The 19,946-nt window shown below is 39.7% G+C and overlaps 1 protein-coding gene and 1 pseudogene across 3 annotated transcripts in view; both read left to right on the plus strand.

The window, feature by feature from the left end:
* The first annotated feature begins 368 nt into the window (after positions 1-368).
* The window catches only part of DMTF1 (cyclin D binding myb like transcription factor 1), a 47,222-nt gene continuing 27,644 nt past the window's right edge, over positions 369-19,946 (plus strand). For 2 of the 3 annotated variants that reach the window (XM_070424163.1, XM_070424164.1), the window contains exons 1-4: positions 369-468; positions 12,519-12,639; positions 14,245-14,361; positions 15,962-16,084. In XM_070424163.1, coding sequence (XP_070280264.1) covers positions 14,253-14,361; positions 15,962-16,084 — 232 coding nt within the window. In that variant the 5' untranslated portion in view covers positions 369-468; positions 12,519-12,639; positions 14,245-14,252. The remainder of the gene's footprint in view (positions 469-12,518; positions 12,640-14,244; positions 14,362-15,961; positions 16,085-19,946) is intronic. The other variant, XM_070424165.1, reaches the window with a different exon arrangement.
* On the plus strand, positions 10,498-12,353 carry LOC139016317 (PIN2/TERF1-interacting telomerase inhibitor 1 pseudogene; annotated as a pseudogene).

The raw sequence follows: 19,946 nt of genomic DNA on the forward strand, positions 1-19,946 counted from the left end.
GCGCGCGGGGCCCAACTTTCTCCGAAACCAGAAGGGCCACAGTTGCACAGAAAAAGGGGGGGGAAGCTCCATTGCCTCCATTATATCATCAGCAGCGAGGTAATCCGTAAGGAGTTTTTCCCAGTATGACGAAAGGAAGGGAACAGCCGACCATGGACATGGTCTGCAACTCCAACAAACCCGGGACCTTTTTTCGCGCAATAAGGCGTGATCCTTTTTTCGCGCTTCCACTTGGCCGGAAGTGACGTAGCACCTGGCTCGCAGGGCCCGCCCGAGGAAAGGGAGAGCGGGCGGGGGGAGCGGGCGGGGGCTTGGGGGCGGGGTGCGGCCGTAGCTCCGTTTCCGGTGGCTCGTCGCGCTCGCTTACTCCAGCTGTAGCCACTCTTGCCCGTGGCTGCTTCCTCCATCCTGGTATTTTTTGGAGCCTTCATCCTGGTTCTTCCAAAGTGCCCGGACCCAAAACAGGAAGTAAGTGCGATGGAACCTTCAGGTCCCAACCGCCGCCAGGGCCGCTCCGCCCAGTGGAGCCTGTCCGGCCCCCTTGCTGCCCGCCTGCTCCCGCCGGCCGGCGCCAGCTGCCGGCCCCCGGGCACCGCGGGCGGGGTGGGAGCCCGGCCTTGGTGACGCTGAAGCTGCCGTCCCCGCACGCTCAGGCCGGGGCCTCCCTCTCGGGGCCGGGCCTGTGGCGGCGACTCCGGCTGCAGAGGAGAGTCACCAGCAGCCGCCGAGGCACCGCGGCGACCCGGCAGGGGCGGAAAATGGCGGCGGCTTCGGAGGAGCTAAATGGCGCCGGGACCCCTGGGGGTGGGGTGGGCCGGGATCTGCGGAGGGAATTGGGCCCGGGGAATGCGGAGAGTCGGGAAGCCTTCCTCGTATCTGTGGTGCTCGCCTTCCTGTCTTTTTGTTGTGGTTGGTACCTTTTCGTTTGTAGGATTAGGAGGCTCAATGAAGAGGTGGGTCTCGCCCCACCCCCCTGGTTTTTCCTTTTTCACCCCGTTTGCATCTTAGATGTCTCTTCCCGTCTTTTTGGACTCACTCTCGCTCGCCTCTCCGTGGCCCGGTCCGAGGGTATCGGGGTTGCCGGCCCGACTATCTCTGTCGGCCGGAGTCCCCTTTTTTTTAAAAAAAAGGGGAGGCGTGAGCCGGGTGACGGGCAGACGGTCCGAACCGACCCGAGAACCGTGAGATGCCTCGGCAAGTAGCAATTGTCAGCACCTGCCAAGGTCCGAGGGAGGGTTTGAATTTTTTTTTTAATGCCATGTGTCCTTTGAAATAGACGTGGGGTGTCTCTTGAGGGACATGGGGTGTTTTTAGCCCGGTCTCCGGCGTAGGTCCGAGAGGGGTCCGGGTGCCTGTCTGTGCGGTGGGATGAATGGTGATGGAGCAGGTGTTTTTAGAGCAAAAGCATTCGGTGTCGACAGCGAGAGGACGATGATGCTACGAAGCGGGCCCAGGACCCCCGGCCTTTCCCCGATTGAATTTGGGGATCGGTGTGGGGCGGTTTTCCTGACTCGATTCGTGGTCAGGTACCTTCCCCCCCCCCCCCCACCCCCGCCCCCGACAGCGGGCGAGGCTTCGGGTCGGAACAGCCCACGAAGTGCGTGCTGCACAGCGTTGTACGCGCAGAATAACAACATTTGGGTGTTGTTTTTTTCTCCTCCGTTTGGAATTTTTGTCTTTTACTCATAATGATGCCTTTCATTATTGAGAGACAGTTAACCACTCAACTGTTTTTAAGTTGCGGTCCAAGTGAGAAAATATTCTTCCATTGTGTTGCAAATTTTTACAAACAGAATTTTTTTTTTCAGTTAAGGATTTTCGTATTTTTCTCATTACTTGAGATGCTTTCTGAATGAGCTGGTTTTTAAATCTGTGTTTCAAATAACCGTGTGTTGTTACTGTTATTTTTTAGTCATTTGAGTAATTTACCAGCACGTCCATGTTTGAAGACTCTGTGGCGATAATACACCTAAAAGTAGCTTTTTACTATGACGTGTAGTAAGGATAAGCTTTTATTACATTAGGTTAAGGTTTAGGAAAACATGAGAGTTGTGTTTCTTAATATTACGAAAATGGTCAGACTGAATGTTTTTAAGAATAAAAACAGGCTGGTGTGAGAACAAACTTTTTCCTTTTTTCTGAAAAAGACATTCCTTGTTACAGTTTTGGGGAAAGTACATTTCATGTTTTGTGGTGATTTTATCTGATTATTTTAACTCCCATATATACTAGGTGCTTTTATTTGCCACCAAACTCTTTTTTTTTCCTTTTCTTTTTTTTTTTTTGCTATTTTAGTTGATAGGCTCACCCAAAATGTGATTTTTGGGGCTGATCTAGACCTGCATATTCAGCATGAATCTCTTTAATTGATTGCAGTTGAGCTAGATGGTGGAGCCAAAATGCTATTGTCCTGCCTTCATCAACAGTTAAATCAGCAAGTACTGGGCATTGCATGCATACTTAGTTTTGTTTTGTTTTAAGATGGAGAAAGGTTACCTCATTTCACTTCAAGGCAGCAGGAGGGATAACTGTATTTTTAAGGTTAAGTGTTACTTGTTAGTATTGAAATAAGAACAGCAAAACTAGTCCTTCCCCTATAATGCTTATCTTTCTTTTTTTAAGAAATATATTTTTATTGATTTCAGAGAGGAAGGGAGAGAGAGAGAAATAGAACCATCAATGATGAGAGAGAATCATTGATCGATCGGCTGCCTCCTGCATGCCCCCCCACTGGGGATCGAGCCTGCAACCCGGGCATGTGCCCTTGACCGAAATCAAACCTGGGACCCTTCAGTCTACAGGCCGATGCTCTACCCACTGAGCCAAACCAGCCAGGAGTAATGCTTATCTTTCTGCTCACTTTCTCTCTCCAAAGTCTATAGACCTTAATTTTTACTAATGATGTAATAAATTTTTTCTTAAAATAACATCTTGTTATTCTGAACAGTTGCTTTTGTCCTGCACCTTGAAGTACATTGGCTTAAGTTAACACTTGTGAAGATGAATAAGACAATGTGAAACAAGTGTCCTTAGAGATTCACAACCTGGCACATAAATGTTAAAATATTGAGGGGGTTGGGAAGTGTTTTGAAAGTATGTGTTGCAGAGACATCAAACCTTTAGGACAGCAATAAAGTTTAGGAAGAGTTCCACTTTTTTAAATATTATATAGAGAGGCTGCCTTCTCAAAATGGAGTTTTCTTTTAATATTCAGTTTCCTCTTATCACTTTAGCACTTTATTTTCCCATCTAAAAAAAAAAGGAATTTCCTAATTATTCTAAATGCTTTGTAATTTCAGCTCCACATCTTTCTCTATCCCTAAATGATATGAAATGACCTGAGAAAGTGATCAGTCTGTTGCTGTGTTAAATATAAAATAGATAGTTATGAAATGTATGTAGTGTTTGTTTGCATTCATATTATTTCTCCCTCTTCATGTTTTTTTCCCTTTTATGAAGAGAATTTTTGTAATGGAAATCACAAATAGGTTTTGTTTATGCTTTGATTCTATAAAGGTAAACAATAAATTTAAATGAAAGAACCTGTTTATGAAGTTTGCTTTTTTTTACATTTGTTGATAGCTCATTCTGTGACTGGATACCAGAAAGAAGTTGTCAGGAAAAAGTACACTGAAGAGCCCTTTGTGAATAATTTTGTTTGTTTGTTTGAAATGTTACCCCCCCCCCCTTTTTTTTTGGTTATGTACATTGTTGTGTTGCCTGGCATTTTTTCAAGCACCAGGTTGTCAAAGCTAATCTTTATTTACTATCAGGTGTTATGTAACAACAGGAAAATGCTCATTAAGTTTATGTATTGCCTATGAGTATTTTAGTATCTGGAGGAAATGCATTTTAAAAATTAACTTCTGTGTAAATCAAGACTATAGTGATAATTTGATGTATTAATTTTAAAGATCTTTTGATGCTGCTTTGCATCAAGTGCTCAGTTTAAATGGATGAAATCTTAAAATGCAGTTAAGTACATGTTATAAACTCTTAAGTCATGCACTGGGTGAAAAATAACATTTTGGTTTTTAATGAGCAATAAGATTTTATTGCCAAACCAGATATAAAATGCTATAAAATTACATTACTTGTAATACTATCAAGTAATTCTCTTAAATAATGATACTGTTTTCAATCGTTGATAATTGAAATCAACATCTTAAGCAATTAAAGTATCTACACTAATAAAAGAGAAACATGGTAATTGGCGTACGACCGCTACCCTTCCCATTGGTTAATCAGCGTATCCTTATGCAAATTAACTGTCAGCCAAGATGGCGGCCGGCAGCCATGCACTGAAGCAAACAGGGAGGCTTGCTTCCTCCAGGGGCTGCAGACTCCAACGTTCCCCGCCTAACTTGCCGGCCTCTCAACTGCAATTCTAGGCAACTATTACTATGTTGCAAATAAGAAGCTAAACAAAACTGGCTTTCAGTCAGCCCCGGACCGCAACATTGTATCCATGTTTTCAGCAGCAAGGCCTCAGAGCTAAAGCTGGCCCAGAATAAAAAAAGAAAACAAGGAGCGGTTGGGAGCTTTTAGTCAACTGCCAGCAGGAAAACAGCCCTCAGCCCCTCAGCCAGCCTGGCCAGGCACCCCAGTGGGGACCCCCACCCTGATCCAGGACACCCTTCAGGGCAAACCAGCCAGCCCCCACCCGTGCACCAGGCCTCTATTCTATAAAGTAAAAGGGTAATATGCCTCCCGGCACCGGGATCAGCGTGACAGGGGGCAGCGCCCAAACCCCCTGATCAGCCCTGTTCTGTGCCTGATGGGGGGGAGCTCCCCAATCCCCCAATTGCCCTGCGGCTCTGTGTGTGACAGGGTGCGGTGCACCAACCCCCTGATCGGCCCTGCTCTGTGTGTGACAGGGTGCGGCGCCCCAACCCCCCGCCCCCACGGGCCCTGCTCTGTGAGTGACAGGGTAGAACCATAACCTCTCCATCAGCCCTGCCCTGAGTGTGACAGTGGCGGCGCCCCAACCCCCTGATCGGCCCTGCTCTGTGGGTGATAGAGAGTGGCGCCCCAACCCCCTGATTGGTCCTGCTCTGTGAGTGACAGGGGGCAGCGCCCCAACCCCCTGATCGGCCCTGCTCTGTGGGTGACAGGGGGTGGCGCCACAACCTCCCCATCGACCCTGCCTTGAGTGTGACAGGGGGCGGTCCCCAACCCCCCAATCGACCCTACCCTGAGCGTGACTGAGGGTGGCATCACAACCTCCCAATCCGCCCTGCTCTGTGCATGACAGGGGGCGGTGCCCCAACTCCCCAATCAGCCCTGCTCTGAGCCTGACCAGGGGCTGCACCTAGGGATTGGGCGTGCCCTCTGCCACCCAGGAGCAGGCCTAAGCCAGCAGGTCGTTATCTCCCGAGGGGTCCCAGACTGCGAGAGGGCACAGGCCAGGCTGGGGGACCCCCCCCCCCGAGTGCACAAATTTTTGTGCACCAGGCCTCTAGTATTATAATAAACCCCATTAACATCTTTATTGATTATATGGCGTACAGTCATATTTTGCCATCTTAAAACCAAGCTATAATGAGCATTAATTAGGTACCTTAATTCAGTATGTTTTATGTTTATTTATAGCTCAGCTTCTCAAACTTCCACAGAGTACACAGAAGAGCAAATCCCTTGGGGCCCAGGACCCTAGCCCAAAGCATTCAACTTCAAGTATGACATGTCCCCTATTCCTATCTTGAATAAAATCAATATTCAAGATTTATTTTGTGGCATTGTCTTTTTTTTTTTTACACCCCTCTATGTAAATATGTTCAGGATATAGGAATTTATCTGTTCTCTTTCAAAATAAAAATTTCTTAAAACACATCTTTTAGATTATTATACATTACTAAGGAAATCACCTTACAAACATTTCCTAAGGAATCTATAATAATAAAAGCGTAATATGCTAATTAGACCAGACAGCTGAACGACCTTCCAGACCTACCTTCCGGACAAAGCTGGGGCTGCATGGGCCGAGCCCCTTGCACGAATTTTGTGCATTGGGCCTCTAGTTCATTATATGCAATGATAGGTATGATGATGGTCAATATGGAGTCTTTATAATAGCAAGACATCAAACAAAAATGTTCATTAATAGGTTAATGGCTAGGTAAATTGAGATGCTTTGTATTCATTAAAAATGCTGTGGCAGAGTAAGTAGTAATATTGGAAAATGTCCCTAATGCAAAAAAAAGTTATAAAAGATGTGACAATAGTATCTCATTGTAAAAAAAATCTTTTTAATAGGCATGTTAATACATGAATAAAAGACTTGGGTTATCATCACAAAAAAGTTACAGGAGTAATTTCTGCTAATATATTGGGTCAAAAAAAAGACATCTGAAAATTAAATGGGTCCTTACCGTCTTATTAGTTGAAATATGCCCAAAACTGTGTTTTAGCTAGTGGTTTTTAATTCTTACCTCATCAGTGAAATGCTAGTCCTATATATTCTGTAGCTTGCTTGATTTCCCCTTATGAAAGTATCTTATAGTGAATTTTTTTCACACCATGTAGCCTTACCCTGTTTTCAATCCTATCTAATAAAGAGGAAATATGCAAATTGTCACAAAGATGGCGGTGCCCAGTCCCCTCAGCCCCGAGGGATGGTCCGGCCCCTCCTTGCACCTGCCGTTGGAGTCCCACAGTCCTTTCTGCCCACCTGGGGGGTGGCAAGCGCACAGTGCGGCCAGACCTGCCCTCAGCCCCTCAGCCCCGCAGCCGCCCAGGGCCGGCCTGAGGTGCAGGCAAACCTCAGATGTCAGCTGCCCAGCCGCCCAGGGCCACCTGAGGCTTGCACTGCTGGCAGTGGCAGCCGCAGAGGTGTGATGGGGGCGTTGCCTTCCTCTGATCGCCAGGTCGCCTCCTGCCCCTAATGGCTCCCCAACTCTGAGAGGGGGCAGGTGGGCTGAGGGACCCCCCCCCTCCTTCAGTGCATGAATTTTCATGCATCGGGCCTCTAGTGTAGAATAAATTCCAAGCACCTAGGGTTAGTAAAGTTTCTGTGCTTCTCATGATCTTCACTAATAGAATCTACCCTTGTACTTGTACTGTGCTTGGGAACTGATTGATACAAATTTATCTACAGAACTAATCCCAAAGCTAGGAAGAAATGTCACCTTTTTTGGTTCTAGTTTTTAGAAGATATATGTCACTTAATTGCCTAGAAAATCAGAATAATTAATATAGGTGGAGATACATAAAATAATCCATTGACTAAAAGCTTTACATCAATACTGTAATAGAGTAGGATGAAGGATTCATTTCTTTAGTTCTGTGTTAAATAACATATCCAAAAGTTCTTTTTGTTCTACATTAAGTAGTGTCATCTTGTTCATTGGATGTTATAAAAATTTACATTTCTCATTTAAATGCAAATATATGTAAATACTCCATTGTAAATGTTTTGTACCATATTTCAGGTATTTCCTTGATTTTATTAGGGTATTTTTTTTCTGTTTAATATGGCCACTGAATGATAGAAACATGACGAGAGTACCATTTCACCAGTTAAAATGGCTATTATCTTTTTTCTCTTTTATTTCTAGTTAGTGTAAAAATAGTACATGTGGTATAACTATAACTCAGTGACAGAGAAAGGAATATCTAAATGGACTGGTGGTGTGTACTTATTTGCCCCAAAGAGGACCAAAAATTTTATTACAGATTTGGAGATCTTCCTGACATACTTCCCTGATAAATCAAATGGGGAACAGTCCAGTTTTGTGTATAATGAATTAGAATACAAGGCATTAAAATATTCAACTTTGTACCTTACTATCTTAAATCAGTTTATTCACCCAACATTTCTCAGTCACTCTGGTCGAATCAGAATAACAGATATGCTCTTCTAAATAACATCTGTCTTGACATTATGGAAGCTAGTATTCTCTCTCCCTACTTACCTTGAAAGCTAAACCCCGTAAAAGACCTGTTTGTATTGTCTTCCCTACTTCCAATTCTCTGTGTATTCCAATATGGCTTCTGTCTCCACTACCTGAAACTGCTTACCTTAAGGTCACCAATGTCCTTCATATTGCCAGATCAGATAGTCATCCTCAAGCAGTCCTATTTAACACAGTTGACTACTTGATGCTCCTTGAAAAGCACTCATGTGCCTCTTAGTTAGCACCTGTTAGTTTTCGTTTTAAGAATTTTGTTCATTTTTAGAGAGGGAAGGGATAGGGGAAAACATGGATGTGTGAGAGTAGCTGCCTCTTATGCCCCCAATCTTAATACCCGGACATGTGCCCTCAACTGGGAATCAAACCAGCAAACTTTTGATGCATTGGACATCACCCAGCCAACTGAGACACATTGGCCAGGGCATCACACCTATTAGTTTTCATCCTATACTACTGGTTGGTCCTTTTCAGACTCCTTTGTTTATGTATCACTTGACTTCCAACTGTTAGAGTGTTCCAGAATTGGAAGCTAGACTGTCTTCTCTAACCTCTCTAGGTGATCTTTAAAACAATTTGGATCCCTCTAACTCACATTTATAGGTCTAATTCACACCTGTTGAATTCCAGCTTCCAACTATCAACTTGACATCTTCATTTGGATGCCTCATATCTTTAATACTAACAGTAATAAAAATATTTAATGAAATATATTCTTAGAGTCTCCAAACTCACTGAGCTGTTTAAGCCAAAAGCCTAAGAATCTTTTTTTTTTAATCCTTTTTTGAAAGTTTTACATGTCTCCTTTCCCCCCATTGACCTCCCCCCCCCCACTCCCCCCTAAGAATCATCTTTGAAATAGCTCCCATTCTTTTTATCTTCATTCAGCAAATTCTATCAACACTGCCTCCAAATTATATCTTCTATCCAGCCTCCTTTCAAATCAAGTCCCACCTTAAGAACTTTGCTATTAATCAGTTGGTTGGCTTATAGTCACATGTTTGCAAGTGATGTCTCTTCAAGTAATGTAGCATCTCAGCATCAAGCCGCCATAGCTTAAAACAGTGTGAGCATCTGTGCATTATCTCTATTTTGTGGATCCATTAGCAAGATGTGTCCTTAAAAGCCCAAGAGCTGGTTAGGTTGTTGACACTTAGTGTAACACTGGACATTCTTAAGTGTACAAGCATACACCGGAGGTATTGCAGATTCGTTTCAGACCACTGCGGCACAGCAAGGCACACATTTTATTTTCCCAGTGTATATAAAGGTTATGTTTATACTTGACTTCAAAAGTATGCACCAATCAAATTGCTCAACATAGTTGCTACAAACCTTCAATTGTTTTTTTAAAAAATGTCTGCGGTGCACAATAAAACAAGGTATGCCTGTATTTGATATGATTTATTTGGTAGATTATTTTTGGGATCTGGAAAAGCGCAAAAATTTTTTCCTGTAAATTAATGGTAGGTAATTGCTTTGCTTTAACCATTTCACCTTACTGAAGATTTCATGGGAACCTTCTACTTTCCAATAGCAGGTATAACAGTGCCTTCTTTCATCTAGCTATTTCATACTCCTTTTTCCTTGTATTACTTTCTCACCAAGTCTTCTCTAATCTACCTTTGTGGGGTTTTTTTCCCTAAAGCTTTAGATTAACTTGGGTCCCAAGATGACTTTCATTAAATGCTCAACCAGTAACCATTTTGTACCTATCAAATGAGCAGCTGTGCTCTTTTTGCTTTGTAGTTCCTTTTTAAATAAAAATACTGTCAAGGTTACCAGAAACAGAGTTTATATCTCAATGATTGGGATATAAATTTGTGCAACCTTTCTGGAAAATAGATTGTAATGTGATTTAGGTGTTCATTTATTTTCTTTTTTTAAAATTAATTTTCACTAATTACTATTTAAGGAAATAGAGTATGTAATAAATGTTTCAGTATGTTTTAAGGAAATGAAAAATTGGGAACAACATAAATGTGATAGGGTAATTGTTAAATAATATATTTTTTTATACAGTGAAAGTTTTAAATGATACAGGAAACTTCAGTTAAATCTTAACCATGGTTTCCTTCACACTTTTCAATATGAATGAACTCCAAATAGCAGGATATAAAATTGCTTATCCACTGTAGCCTTGTCTCTCACACCCACACACCAAAGACAGTGAACTCTGGTTTTGGTAAGTTTATAGATGATTTGAGCTTTTTTAAAACATTTCTATTTTTCCATCTTCTGCAGTAGGTATTACTTACAAATCAGCTTTAAAAAATATTTAATGAATTCAGAAATAAGGACAGCATGAAATATAATAGCTGACTGAAGATTTCTTTAGTAGGATCTGTACCCTTTTCACTGCTGACTTATTTATGTACAGCAATTCTCATATATAACTATCCCCCTTGAACCTCAACTCCTGCTGTGCTTTTGAACTTTGGGTTGACCCTTTGGGATAAAGATGAGAAGCCTATTATTGAAAGAAACCTTTAAAAAATCAATAATTTCCCTAACTTCTCTGTTAGCTGTCTGCTCCATAGCTCCTGTTGATTAGGTCCAGAGGACCACTCGTCACAGGCTCTGTGACATGTCAGTGATGGCTGAGTGTCAGACGAAGCAGAAATAAGCTATGGATCCGAGAAACACCATGGGGAGTAATGATTCCATGTTTGACCAGAGCATGCTGGAAAAGATGATGTGGTCTAAAGGAAAGAGTTTAGGGTCTTAAGAGCAAGGAGCCACAGGTCATATTAAAGTTCACGTTAAAAATAACCACGTGGATTGCTCATCAGGATGATTTTAACCAGCTTCTGGCTGAACTGAACACTTGCCATGTACTGGAAACAGCATGCTGACTCCTCAGACAACAAGGAAAAGAAATCTTCCAGCCTTGAAGAAAAGTCCCGAATCTCCAAAAACCCATGTTCATTATAAGAAATTGACAAAAGGGAAGGATCTGTCATCTCGGAGCAAAACAGATCTTGACTGCATTTTTGGGAAAAGACAGAGTAAGAAGATTCCTAAGGATGATTCCAGTCCTGCTACTCCAGATGGGAATGAAACCTCCACTATGACAAGTGCCTTAACCATCCAGGAGTACTTTGCCAAGCAGCTGGCACAGCTAAAGAACAAGCCACAGGTCATGGCTGCAGGGCCTTATGTTTCAGAGACAAAAGGGGAAAGGAAAGAAAGGCAAAAAATAAATGGAAAATTACACCCAACTCAGAACTAAGAAAAAGACCAAGTTGAGCAGCGGGTTAGAGACCCTTATTGGGATGAGAATTATGGCACTTCTACTGAGGATGGAGAGGGTTGTGTGTCCTAATTAATGACCAGGTCTTACCACCAAAGCCCAAAAAAGAGAAGAAAAATGACAAAAGCAAGTTGAGGCAGCAGTGGGTGCCACACAAGATGAAGCACCAGTGAAAAGAAAGGCTCCAAATAAATTATCTTGAGCCAGGGCCTTCCAACCACTCAGATGTCAGGCAAACATCTTGGCCTAGTGTCAGAGCAGAGTTCACCCAAGAGAGTTTGTGCACATCTTTTAACATGCCCATGGATTGCTGAGTCTCACCCTTTCACCACATTTTCCCCAAATCGTATTCCCAGAAGAACTTTTAAATGTTCTAAATCATGGCTGTCATAAACAAATTTCTTTGTAGACTCTGAAAAAATAAAAAAAATAAAATATTTCAGGTTTTGTAAGTTTCATACTGCATTGAAAAGCTTGCAGTATGGTTTAATATACTGTAATTTACCTTTTCCAACCTGATTATTTGGGATTCCTCCTCCCCATACACGCACACGCACACACACACACATTCCTAGACAGGATTGTTCACAGGTATTATATATTTTTAATGCTTCAAGATGAAATAGGTATTATGTAAAGAATGGTATTAGTTGTTATTATTTTTTAATTACTATAAGAGTTTATTTGAGCCAAACTTATATGCTGGGAGCGAGATCTCAAATGCTACCTGTTGTTAATTGTTATAAAGAAAAGATACTGGTCAGATTTATGGTACTGTATTAGTTGATGTACACTCTGGGTCATGTTATATGTACCTAGTCCAGTGATGGCGAACCTATGACATGTGTGTCAGAGGTGACACTCAAACTCATTTTTTTGGTTGATTTTTCTTTGTTAAATGGCATTTAAATATATAAAATAAATATCAAAAATATAAGTCTTTGTTTTACTATGGTTGCAAATATCAAAAAATTTCTATATGTGACATGGCACCAGAGTTAAGTTAGGGTTTTTCAAAATGCTGACAACGCTGAGCTCAAAAGGTTCGCCATCACTGACTAGTCTGTAATTCATAGAACCACTAACAGTTCAACCTATTTTTTCCAAGAATGTTTAACTGCCTGATGAGGGACAAATGGGTTGAGAAGCTGCCTTTGAATTAACTCAGTGGGCATCAGAATCTCATTTCTGCCCTTCACTGGGAATACTTTTAGAGGCTGGTTTCCTAAAGGTCTAAGAATTCTGGTTTTGTCATTTTTCTAGTTGACCTAACACATGAGGCTAGTGTCATCAGCATACTGCTAGCACACAAGTGTAGTTACAAGACTTATTGTGTAATGCTGTTATTTTTTCAGTGTTGCAGCTATAGGAGCATGGGGGAAAAACAATCTGGATAACATGAAAGTGATGCTGGTGGCTAAGGGAAGGCGACTTGATTCTGTGGGAAGGGATATAGCTGATTCATCTGTTTTCTAGGTAAGCCTGCCTTTGTTCCAAGGACCTCACCTCATGACTGCAAATTTTAATTATAACTATATCATGATTTCCACTTTAATATGGGAATGGCATCTTTACCATTGTAAAATGAATGATATCCTTTTAAAACAGTAATTTGTATAATAAAACTTTAGTGAATCTCACTGGGTCTTCACCATGTGAATGTTAGTAGATCCTAAGTTGTTCTGCCTGGGGGAAGTGCATAGTGTAAATGGTAAATATATGAACACACTAATAATATCTTGTGTATAAAAGCCAAATAATGGGTGAATAATTTAGTATACATCAAAGCTTATGTCCCCTTTCTTATGATAATTGGTAAAAAGTACATGGACAAGACCAAAATTGAGTATTGAGGCAAGAACTTCATTGAATATTATAAGGTAAGCCTGAAGAGTTCAACTAGGCTATTGATAAAAATTCAATAAAATTCCCCCTGTCAACCATGAATACTATATTCTAAGGTTGATCAGTCTGTCTGCACAAAAGGAAAATATTATATGTGTAAAATAGCAGTTTAAACAAAAACCATTCTCTATTTCAAAAGAAGGCATGGCTCCAACTCTGTTAGAAAAGCAATTTGATCAATGATGGATGTATGCACTTGTTGAATATTAATGAAAAAAAACTTTAAAAGAATTATTTAGTGTTCCTACCTGTCATAATAACAGAGCTTAATTACTTGTAAAAAATGTTTTGGAGAAGTAATTCTTAGATTAAGATAAAAACTTTAATGAATTTTCTACTAAAGAATCAGAAGTTTAAGTACATTTAAATATATCACAAAGCTGCCAATAAAAATAACTAAAAAGTGGTGAGATTTGCCCTGACCGGTTTGGCTCAGTGGATAGAGCGTCGGCCTGTGGACTGAAGGGTCCCAGGTTCGATTCCGGTCAAGGGCATGTACGTTGGTTGCGGGCACATCCCCAGTGGGAGGTGTGCAAGAGGCAGCTGATCAATGTTTCTCTCTCATCGGTGTTTCTAACTCTCTGTCCCTCTCCCTTCCTCTCTGTAAAAAATTAATAAAATATATTTTTAAAAAATAAAAAGTGGTGAGATTTGCTGACATGACAACTTTAATTGCATGTGGTAAAAACATTTCTTTAAAAAGTGAATACTGTAGGTTTTTAATCATAGCAGTCAATTCTTATAGATTATTATATCTAATTCTACTTTTTAATTGATTTTTTCAGAGAGAGAGGAAGGGAAAGAGAGAGAAACATCGATGTGAGAGAACAACATTGATTAGCTACCTCCTGCACACCCCCTACTGGGGGGGATCGACCCTGCAACCCAGGCATGTTGAATACCGGGTATTGAACCGGTTACCTTTAAGTGCTCAGGGCAACGCCCAGCCAGCTGAGCCACACCAGCCAGACCTATATCTAATTCTAAATAATGGTTATAAACTTTTGAAAAACCGTTTGAAATCTGAACTGGCATTGCAGTTTCACATAAAGAACACTGTAGGCAGATAAAATTGTGGGGGTTTTGCAGGGGAAAATGGGGAAATTAGAGGGCTACTTTAAATTCATATTTGGAAATAATTTTTTTAATCCTAATCTGAAATATGTTCTTGTACAGATTTGAGTATGAGCACAGTTGAAGAGGATTCTGACACAGTAACAGTAGAAACTGTGAACTCTGTAACTTTGACTCGGGACACAGACGGGAACCTCATTCTTCATTGCCCTCAGAATGGTAGGAGAACTTGCAGGCATAATTGTGAATCTTTCTGGATTTCTCGATTTTATGTCACCTTTGATCTCTATTATCCATCTGGGCGGTTTAGGCCAGGACCGTAGGAAAGGAGGGAGTAGCTGTTTTATTAGTAAAATCTGTTGAGCCTCCTAAGATAATGATGGATTAACTTCCTCACCAAGAGTATATGTGGTACATTAGAATATATAGATATAGTCATGCCAATAAAATAAATGAACATTTTTTGTTAGAACCTGTGTTAGAGAATTTTATGGGACTGAGTAAGATTTACTGTGATCATGTGTAATGACTCAAGATTCAACAGCCTTGGGGTTTGTGATTTTTCTCTACCTATTTCTTGTGTATAATTTATTGTTTCTTTTGCTTTAAGTTCATCTTTGCTCAACCTAAATTTTGTCTTCTCTTTTCACTCCATACTTAATCCCTAGGTTATGTCATTCAAACTTGCTGTTTTAACTACCACCTATGTATTAAAATGATTCAAACTTCTGACTATTATGAATTGTCCGTTTCTCAGAGGCACCTTTAATGTCACATGTCTCAAACTGAATTCTTTCACAGAATCCCCCAACCTAGTTCTTTTTTCCTTTCTCAATCAATTTCATTTGTTTTAGTATCCTAGATCATAAATACAGGTAGGAATAATCCTCTCATCTCCCACATTCATTCTTTCATGAACATTTGTTGATAGAATTGTTTCTTAAATCAATTCCCTCCTCTCTTCTCAAGTCCTCCTTTCTTATTTCAGTTTCTCACCTGAGTGGCTCTAACAGCCTTTAACCAGTTTCCCACCTCTATTCTTTTAAACTACAAAGACATTGGTCATGATACTCAACAGTGTAAGAAGGTATTTAAGGCGTACCATGGTTTTTAGAATAATTTGGCACATAGCCTCCCATCATCTCATCTTTCCTTTCAGACTCACTTTTGCCACATTTCACTTATCCATGTTCCAGCAGTTCATGACTTGTTTTTTACTTTCCTAACATACCTGAAGCTTTTCATATCTCAGTGTCACTGCATATATTACTCCTACTGCCAGTAATACTCATTTTCCTCTGGCTCTGTTCATATTAAAGACATCTTCTCCAGGAAACCTCCCTTCACTTCTAGTCTAAATTAAATGCCTCTCCTCTTTGCTCATATCAGCCTCTTCATAGCTCTTATTACACTATTTTGCAATTGTTAGTTTAGTCATCTCCTCCACTACACTGTGAGCTCCTTGACAGTTAGGGTGTCTCTCATTGTTCTTTTCCAAGCACTTAGCACATTGTAGGTACTCAGTAAATATTTGTGAGTGAATTGTCTTTACATATGAAATATTTAGAAAGCCAGATAGTTGACAGCACAAAAGTGTGAAGTTCAAAAAGTGGCACCTTTGTCATAGTTCCTTGTCATAAGAATAAAAGCTTAGTAGACACTGAGAAGGCAATATTGTTTGGAATCCCACTTGTAAAACTGGGCTTAGTTAACTGAGCAAATCAGTAAGAAGATTGTTTTACAGTCATTACTTGACGATTTTGTGTTTTCCTCATTGTTTTGAACGTTTTGAGATTTTTGTTTTGTTTTGTTTCATCAGAAGCTGATGAAATAGACTCAGAAGATAGTACTGAACCTCTGCATAAAAGGCTTTGTTTGTCTTCTGAGGATGATCAGAGTATTGATGATTCTGCTCCTTGCATATCAGTTGTTGCACTTCCACGTAAGTCACTATTTAAAAGCAGAGTTTCCTTTTAAAATCAAATTTTAGCTTGCAAGAGATTTAGTTGTCATTTGAAGGTAGACTTAAACCCATTATTTTCTCTTCATTTCATCAAAAACCCTCTTTTTAATTCACACATAAGTGCTTATATGTTCCAGGAGTGATTATAAATGCTTTTACATATATTGTCAATTTAATCTTTTTTTTTTATTATTGCCCCCTCACTGCCACCCTTACCAGGAGCCTTTTTAAGCATTTTTTTTTCCTGATCAAGCTTTCCCCCACGAACTTTTTTTAATGTGCTGTCTGTATGTTCTTGCTTTGATAATAAAGAGAATAAAATTTTTTTCACACTGGAAGTTATATAGGAGTCTGATTAGTTTTTCTCACTAAGGTTTTAACATGTTTAAATTTCAAGATCATTTAGAGTAGACTGGATTCTAAGGAGGTATCGTATTTCAGGTACTGTTGACAAAAGACTACAACACAACAACTATAATGTTAGATTATATTTCTAATTTGTTTAGCAAAAAATAGGAAATCTTGTTGAACTGTGGTGTCCCCACAAAGCTCAGATAGGTTTCTTAGTCCATGCTGATTGTGTTGGGATACAAGGCTCTTGTACATAAAGGAGAGCCTTGCCATATATGAGAACTTTCCTTTTGCACTCAGCATCGAGCAAAATCACATCTTTATCCAGCGGGGAAAAACTGAAACTAGGTTTTCATTGTGGAAAATCATGTTTTCACAAATAGGTAAATACTCTGTATTTAGAGTTTAGTTGCTTGTTAAATTTACAGAAAAGAAACCCTTTTATGTCAGTTTGCTGTCAGACTTTATTAATACAGTATTAATGTTCATGTTGCTAATATTGCTTCCAATTGTGACTATACAATCTATTTATAATTAAATGACCTAATTAAGTGATCTTTCCTCCTAATGATAATTCATATGATTTTTTTAAATTCCTAATTTGACTGTCATTATGTTGTGATTCCCCTTTAAAACTTGATTAACCTATCTGTACTACAGACATAATCCTATATGGACATTTTCTAAGCTACAATTATTTTTATTCAGCTATAATTGATATGTTACATTATATTAGTTACAAGTGTACAACATAATGCTTTGGTATATTCATATATTGTGAAATGATCACAATAAGACTAGTTAACATCCATCACCCTATATAGTTACAGAATTTTTTTCTTGTGGTGAGAACTTTTAACACTTGGGTTGCGGGTGAATTTCCCGCCAAAATATAAGATGGCGCGTTAAAATGCCTATATCTTTTGAAGTATGGGTTCGATTGAAATGAAATATTTGGTAATACGCAGTTACAATCGGCCCGAGTTTACACGTTTCCCGCACTCCACCGCAAATCTATATGAACCGAGTTTAAGACGGCTCCCGCGGAGTACGCGCAATTCACGCGAGCCACTTAACTCGTTTCCCGCAACCCAAGTGATCTGCTCTCTTTTTTTTTTTTTTTTTTTTTAAGATAAAGACATGCATTTAATGCACCATGTTTTTTTTGTGTTTTTTAAAAAATATATTTTATTGATTTTTTACAGAGAGGAAGGGAGAGGGATAGAGTCAGAAACATCGATGAGAGAGAAACATTGGTCAGCTGCCTCCTGCACACTGCCTACTGGGCATGTGCCCGCAACCAAAGTACATGCCCTTGACCGGAATCGAACCTGGGACCCTTGAGTCCACAGGCTGACGCTCTATCCACTGAGCCAAACCAGTTAGGGCAAGATCTGCTCTCTTAACAACTTTCAAATATACAATATAGTATTATTAACTGGTTAATTCATTAGAGTGCCTTTATCATAATTATAGGTTCAAACTATACTTGATATTTTGATCTATTTTATGGTGTTAATCTGAATTGGATGTTATAAAATACATGAGCTACTTGATATTGAGTCATAGCCTATCATGTACACAGGGCATTCTGGAGGCTAATATTTACAATAAGACTAAATTCATGAAAAGCAGGCTTGAAGTATTTACATGTTTCCTGTATTTGTAAAACGTATGTTGATAAATCAACTTAGTACTAAGTTTCTATATTTTAAAAAAAAGTCACAAAAAAGCATGAAGTCCTATATATCTTGGACTGCTTGAGTGAACAAGTCATTTGCTGGACTTAGTGGAGGTGAATATTTTTAAAGATTTAACTTAAAATTTAATTTTAAAATTCATATTTTCTTTACATGCTTTATAAAACTGATAAAATTTATCTTCTGAGTCTTAAAAGTCCTCTTAACTTTCATAGTAATCAGTCTAGACCACTAATTGACGACTTATTTTTGCAGTCATCTACCACCACATTCACTCCATTCCCTATTCATAGTTATAACTCTTGGTGATTACTCATTCAGGTGATTGTTGCAATATCTTAGCCTCCTATTCTTTTTGTTCTTCACACTGCCTTTTCTCTACCATTACCACTTTTGTTACTACCTATTAACTAGAGTCCATCTGTTTTCTATTTCAGATTTTGCTTTCCTACCATTACTTCCAATGTTTCCAGCTTACCTCCTCTAATACTCTTACACTCCTATGATCCTTTGCCTCACTGGCACCCATTAATCTTACCACTTTTTCTTTGTTCCTTCTCCACTTTGTATCCTGTTTCCTCCTTACCCAATTTCACTTTCGTGATTAGTCATTGTAATCACTGTCTTGAATTGCCATCAGGTCTTTTTTTCCTTCTTTCACTTATTTGTTCTTTGGTGAAACCACAACCTTGGTTAAATTTATCTGCCCACTTATGTGTCTATACCTGATGGGAGAAAAACTGCACAAGCAAACTGACTGATGCCACTTGAAACTCATCATCATCATTATCTTGGAAGTGGGCTCATGATGGTGCCTGCCAGTCACACCATACATACTTCACCATAATTTTCTTTATCCCACTCTGACATAACTCTTTCATATATCCCAAAACCTCTAATACTTTCTCCATCTTCTTTACTCTCAACTGATAGCCTTGCTTACTACTTAGAAAATTGAAGTAGCCAGAAAATAATTTCTATAAGTTTTTATTTCCACAGATACACACCTACAAGTATCTATGTATCTATCTACATATATTCTATCTTTTCTCTTAGCTAAGGCCAGCCAGCTCTTCATTTTATTAGATCCTATTCCTTTGCCTACTCACTGATATTGTTAAACAATTCTTGATATTCTCTTTTGAAACATCAATTTTTGCTTCTCTAGCATTGTTCCCTTTAGCATTGTAAACATATTATAATTCTTTAAAAATTCCCATTAGCCCACTTCTGTCTCCCATCCAATTTCTCTCCTTCCCTTAAGAGGAAAATACCTTGAAATAATTGCCTCCATTTCTTCTTCCATTCTTCCTTCAGCCCACACCAGTCAGGCTTTTACCTGTCTCGCTTCATCAAAACTGTTCTTTTTTTTCAGTCTTTGTCTTGCTTGATCTAGCCACAGTTTTTGATAATATTTATAATTCCCCACTTAACATTTTGTCATGTGGGTCCCAGGGAACACATTTCTCTAGTTTTCCTCTACATTTCTGTCCATGTTCTTCTCAGTCTCCTGTGCTGACTTGTCCACATCTCCCAAACCTCTAAATGTGGCCTGCCCCAGGACTCAGTTCTTAGACTGCTTCTGTTTCCTGTTTTCATTCCCTAAAACTAATGATTTTAAATTCTATCTCTGGTGATGTCTACCAGATTTATTCCAGTCCAGACTTCTCCTTTTAACTCTAGATGTTTAGTACGTATCTCAAACTAATATGTTTAAAACTGAGTTCCTGAAACTTCCTAAATTTCGAAATTTGCTTCTACAGTCTTCCCTATCTCATTCTTGGCAGGTA

The sequence above is a fragment of the Myotis yumanensis genome, unplaced genomic scaffold (genome assembly GCF_028538775.1).
Source record: "Myotis yumanensis isolate MYYU_CA2020_CCGP unplaced genomic scaffold, mMyoYum1.0.hap1 SCAF_9, whole genome shotgun sequence".
NCBI classification, from domain to species: Eukaryota; Metazoa; Chordata; class Mammalia; order Chiroptera; family Vespertilionidae; genus Myotis; species Myotis yumanensis.